Genomic DNA, 6096 nt, shown 5'->3' on the forward strand with positions numbered 1-6096 from the left:
CACAAGATGTTCTCAATCTACGCTACAATCCTTTTGTCACTTTAACAAACAGAACTCAATTACTCCAGAACCAAAGTGATGAATCTCGTCTGTCTCAGGAAATAATATTACATTAACACTCGTGTTATTTTATTTTATTTTTTTGTCATTGTCATTTTATTTTATTACTAGATGGTAGTAGGCACATCAGGTCTTTTATTTTAATTAATTTGTTATTATTTTTTTTCATTAATTTAAATTTGATTTGCAATCTTTGATCTTGTTATATTGGAGAATATTCCAGCTTTTGTCAACTGCTTTTCAGAAATTTCTAAGCAGGTTGAAAGAACATCATCAGTTTCAGTAATTATTGTCATTAATATCTCAGTTCAGGTATTGGTTTTATTATTGTTTTTTTGTAGTCATTTTTTATTTACTGATTTACTTAAATTTACCAAAAGATGAAGTGATTTCAATTGTGCAGTAAGAAACCCCTAAGGTAGCTCTCATCTCTTTAATCTTGTCTCTTAAGCCTTCTAAAGCTCAGATTGGTCAGCATGCGTATAGAAAAGGATGACATATATGTTGAATATTTGAACAGATGGACTATTTCGTGATCTCACATATAGGCAGAAGTGTTGTAGGTATAAGAAATTATAGAAAAACAGCAATTTCTTGAGAAATGATGTTGTCTTTGTGACAAGTTGGCATTTGTTTTTCACTTTTCATCACTTTTCTGTTCATCTTTTACCATCAATTTGGATGTCAGCCGCCCAACGTTTACCTCTTAAAAAAAAATACTTTTCATCTTGTCATTGACCAACAATACTTCCCTTTTTATATTGCGTAAAACCACAGACGACAAATATGATGAAATGTGTGTGTTAACAGCAGTTTCAAACCCAATAATTATTTTAATATGTTGTTTGTCATGTTAATTCTGAGGCTTCACTGAATAAATTCTACAGCTTTAAAAAGAAAAAAAACAGAAAAAGAAAACATCAGTAGGAATTATTTTTTTTAACGCCCCAAATATCTTTTAAAATTTCTTCAAGTTTGATCAAAGGCTTGATTTGTAGGATATAAAACCACAATAAAAATATTGGAAGATGATAAAAACAGAAGAAAGGGGAAAAAATTTCCAGTCAAAAAATATTTAAATCCACCAAAAACAACAATTCCCAGAAGCCACTCCTTCATGTTTGGCATCATTTAAAAGCCCCAAATGTCCTCTGTAAATACCAAAAGGGGGTAATTTTGTAGTATGCAGTAATTAGGAGATATTCAAGTTTAAAAATGTCATATAGAAAGGACACATTTGTATTGCTGGACGTCAGGAGGACATGCTAAATATAGTTTGTCCACATTCTGCTGTATTTCTATTGCTTAAATGAACATTAAACAACTGTATGTTTGAGAGACTGATTGATGCTGTGACTGCAGGTGAGTTTAAGATAAAATTATTTACTCCCACAACACACAAATCCTCTCAGTGTGTTCAAAAACAATATTTTCTAATCCCCTTTTAAGTATTTTAGATTTGTTTTTCATGTCCATAATCTTCACCGTTTTAACTGTAGCCTGTTAATTTAAGGTCAAATCTATTTTTAGCAAAAACTATCAGATTATCTTGTCATCTGGACTCTCTTTTTCACCTTATGTTGTGTAGTTTACCAAACACTACTGGATGCAGAGTGAAAGTCATTAGAGAAACAGCTGTCTCAGGTTGGACTTTCATAAAGTGCTTAACAGATGCTGTCTGCAAGATTTGATGATTGAGTGGAATGCTCAAATTAAAAGATTATTTCGCTGATGGTTTGTAAAGATATACTCAGTCAAATGAGGCTAGCCGCTTCTTCAATCATATCTCTGTCCATTAAGTTATACATCAGCTGCTCTTCGAAAAGATGTCCCTGGGTTTAAAAGCCCTTTAAAAATAGCCCAAACATTCAATTAGTATTGCAAATGTACTGTAACATGTCAGGCAGAGAAGTCCCTGCAGCGACCCTTCAAATGCTGTCGAGATTTTTCATGCCAGACCGCTGTACATCCAAGGGGCAAATTAATCTCTGAAATCTGATAATGGCTCCTCAAACTAATTTAAAAGGCTGCATGGGAGGAAATGTCATTTTAATACATCCAAAGAATGAATTTTTACTCGTTATGTCTGCAACGTTCTAAACCTCCAAACTAACAGCCACCATGTTATCCTGTATATCACCTGATGAATGATACAGGTCACAGCCATGTGAGAATGCTACGCCTCGTGACAGCAGCAGATGGAGTCAAAGCCCCGGGTTTCATCCCGGGGCTCCTGGGCACATGCAGCCGAGCACAAAATATGGAGCCACTGATTGGATCATGCTACAAAATGATGCCTTAGGCTCATAAGATGCTGCAAAGTCATGTCTACATGGTAACATGATTATGCTACCCTCTACTTAAACTCATCAAAATGCAATTTCACTTTGTAATTTTAATTTAAACATGAATAATGTTGTAAAACATTAAAATATAGTATTTTGTTGTGCACTTTTTTAAATTACATCCAACGTGATGTCAATATATATAAAAGTATTTAAGTGAAAAATGAAGGAGTCTATATTCTTTGCCAAATTTCAAAGTGCTTACGTTTCTCCAAATGGCCTCTTGCTGTATAAGTACTATCCAGCTTTGCACTCGTCCTCAGTGTGAAACTGACTGCAGAGCCACATACATTCAGTCAAACTTCCAATTACTTCATATTCTGGGCGCTAAAAGGCAGTTTCCCCTCGGGGCTCTGACAGTTAATCTCCACACCAAGTGTCATTATTAAGGCGATGATGATGAGACTTGTGACAAATGTACAAAAGCTGTCCCCCTTATTAGCTGGTTTGAGCATTTCAAATTTAAGTCGTTTTTGTGTCTTTGCCAGATTTGTGTTGAAAAAAATACCCACAGGATCTCCAGTTGTGTTGCTAAGTAACATGGGAAAAAACACACAGGTTACTGCTCATTAACACTGCACAGATTCCCTGTGGTGTGTGGTTAAGACTTTTGGCCGTCTTTAAATGTATCTAAATTTAATTTGAATATTTGAAAACAGGGTTTTTCCCCGAAATATGAAGGGATTCTTTCATTCTTGTTTGTTTTTGGTCTCTGCTTGCACAGCCTCTGGCGCCCTTCTTCTGCTTACTTCTTAATTGCAATTTCATCAAGAATTTAAAGCCATGTAGCCCCTCTCATTCTTGTCACTGTCACTCCAAACTAGCCACTGGCAGGGACTTCAAGGGTATTTAAGGCAGCCATTGTGCATTATAAGATAAGTCAGGAGCAGCTTGGGGAAGGCTCACTTTCTTCATTACATTTCTGCTGGACCCACACACTCCAACCCTGCCCTTTCTGAGTCCATCCTTCCTTCTCTCACTCCCTCTTTCATGCTTTTATCACTTAAAGACTCCAGCAGCTGAGCTGAGTATAAATGAATAAAGCCTGTAAGATGGAGAAAGGGAAAAGGTCTGAAACTGCATGTGCGCATCAGCACTGGGACACTTACAAGGGCCATTCTTTCATGCTTCACAGCGCCCAGTTCTGCTGTGTTGTTGCAAAAAGAAAATTCCACATTACACATTCATTATGCCCGCTCAGAACAAATCACAATCTGTGAACGAGCAGCTAGAGAGGGAAACTGGAGAGAAGTGTGTCATTTGCTGAAATAAAGCAAATTTGCGATCAAGGGAATTTTATATGATGGAGAAATGAATCAACAAAGTAAAAAAATAATCTAAACACTATAGTTTTACTAAATTGCATACAGTGGAGGAAATAAGCGCTGATTTTGTTGATTTGTGTATAAAGAAATTGAGTGAATAGAGCTTTCAGTACAAGACCCAAAACATACAACTAAGACAACCAAAATATGGCTGAGGGAGAAGCATATCAAGATCACGGAGTGGCCCAGTCAGTCAAATTCAGAGTTGCCAAGCACAGGCCACCAAATTTTAATGATTTAGAAGTCATTTGTAAAGAACAGTGGACCAAAATTCCTCCTGATATGTGTAGGAACCTGCTTACCAACAACACAAACATCTGACATCTGCGTTTGCTAATAACGGTCTTTATGGCAAGAGGGTTCAAATACTTACGTCCCTCAATGAAATGCAAATAAATTAACATCAATTATTTAAAGTTGATTTTGTGATTTTCTATTTCTCACTGTTCTTCCAATGTATTACATGTCCACTATATACATACATTATCATTTGTGTATGAGCTTTGACTGGAGACATATGCAAAGAATTCAGGAATTCTCATATAAATCCTGTTATGATTTATTTCTGTCATATACCTATAAAGAAATTGCCTTTTAATAATGCAAGTAAACACCTAAAATATACTTTTAATTCATCTGCAAAAGATAAAGAGGAGGGGCTTCAGTATGAAGGTTAACCTTATTTAAGCTTTTTTTATTTATTTGAAAGAGATCCGTGAGCTGAGCTGGAAGGGTTAATCTGGCATTGAGTGACCTGTGCCTCACACAGATACCATGCATTCCCTGAATTTCTTTTCTACAACATAGTTGCACTTTCACTCAGCTAGAAAAACAATGATTCATTAATAAAAGCAAAAAAGAGTAAAAAGACAATGAAAACACAGCTGTACTTCCACATAGAAAGTGACACGTTGAATGTGTTTGTGCACAGCTATTTGATTAGTCATTCAGCGTGTTTCCATGCAGTTTTGTAGCTTGAATGGGCCATCTAATTGGACGGCTGTTCTTGTCTATGTATGAAAGCACAGAAAAATGGGGGAATCAGGTTATTCTCAATGGACATCTGTGTTGCCATGGGTCCATTCTTCCATTTGCAAGCCTTCTCATCTCTGGCTTTAATATCTGCATCAGTTGGATAGTTCTTATGAAATGCTTCACCCTTTAAATTTGTGGCACATAAAATGGGACAACTGTTGCTTTTTGCCTTTCTCTTCCTGCTTCTTCTGCAATATTTAAGTATAAAACAAAGAAGAAGAGGTCAGGTAGAGGGAAATATACTTGAGAAATATATGTACGATCCAGACTGAGTATTATTGTTCATATCAAGTACCATGTTTTATACTTTAATTTTAATGTAAAAAAATCCCCACATGCCCCTGCAAATATGTCTTAATGGAAATGATAGCAGTCATTGGCAGTCATCTATCAGACAAGGCCATATGTTGCTTTGGGTAGGGATGGAATGAGGGCTTACCACAAAGCCTGCCTTATCCTCTGGCATTACAGTCTCTAAGAAAGGATTTAGTCTTTAATTCTTGATTAGATAGAATTTTCTCTCCTGTGCGAGAGTGTAGTGATACAGCAAGCACAGATAACCTGCTTTATTGGGAAAGTGTGTGTTTTGAAAGTCCCCTGGCATTGCTCCCACTTTGTGACACACATGCACGGTCCTTCATACTCTCTAGCTTGAACCTCTGCTGTGCCATCCCATTTAGCGCCTGGGCTTTTAACACATTGTGATTGGGTTATTATTAGAAGCAATGGATTTTCAATTAAAATTTAATCCTGATTAAAGTTTTTGCACTTGCTGCAAAACCGCCACACTGATTTTTGTGTTTTTTGTCAAGAGGAGACAGGATTTTTATTCCCCTTTTAAGAAAAAAAATGCACAATTTGTTTGTGTTTTTGATGTTTTGTATCGGGATATGAGGATACCACCGAAGAAGACGTTCATTTATTCAGTTCCTTCACTCAGTCGTCTTCCTCCCCTTTCCCTGACTGGCTGCTGACTGTCGGCTCCCTCCCTCACTGGAGTCTCTCTCGGTTCATTCAAACAGTGTGTGAGCTTCGCTGAGCCAGAGGTGAAGGCAAAGAATTTGCAGGCTTTGCAAGTGGACTTGCTAATTTTTTTCTTGTTTTTTTTTTCTTTTTGAAATCTTCTCTCGTTGTCTGCTGTTGTGGAATATTAAATGTGAGAGGGGGGAGATCTCCTCGAGCACAGACCACTGTGACTTCTACTCCTGTGCTGCATCCATGACTTTGCATACCTGGTTTGTGTACGGGTTTGGATTTATCTTGGTTTGGACACTCTGCTTGGCAAAAGGTGAGTGGGATGTTGCATGATTTTTTTTTTTTTTTTTTTTTTT

General features: G+C 36.7%; 1 protein-coding gene across 1 annotated transcript in view; it reads left to right on the top strand.

Annotated features, from left to right (window-relative positions):
* The first annotated feature begins 5090 nt into the window (after window positions 1-5090).
* The window catches only part of LOC118599462, an 8476-nt gene continuing 7470 nt past the window's right edge, over window positions 5091-6096 (top strand). Inside the window, exon 1 of the mRNA XM_036214607.1 lies at window positions 5091-6053. Coding sequence (XP_036070500.1) covers window positions 5984-6053 — 70 coding nt within the window. The 5' untranslated portion in view covers window positions 5091-5983. The remainder of the gene's footprint in view (window positions 6054-6096) is intronic.

Source organism: Oryzias melastigma, linkage group LG12 (assembly GCF_002922805.2).
Source record: "Oryzias melastigma strain HK-1 linkage group LG12, ASM292280v2, whole genome shotgun sequence".
Classification (NCBI taxonomy): domain Eukaryota; kingdom Metazoa; phylum Chordata; class Actinopteri; order Beloniformes; family Adrianichthyidae; genus Oryzias; species Oryzias melastigma.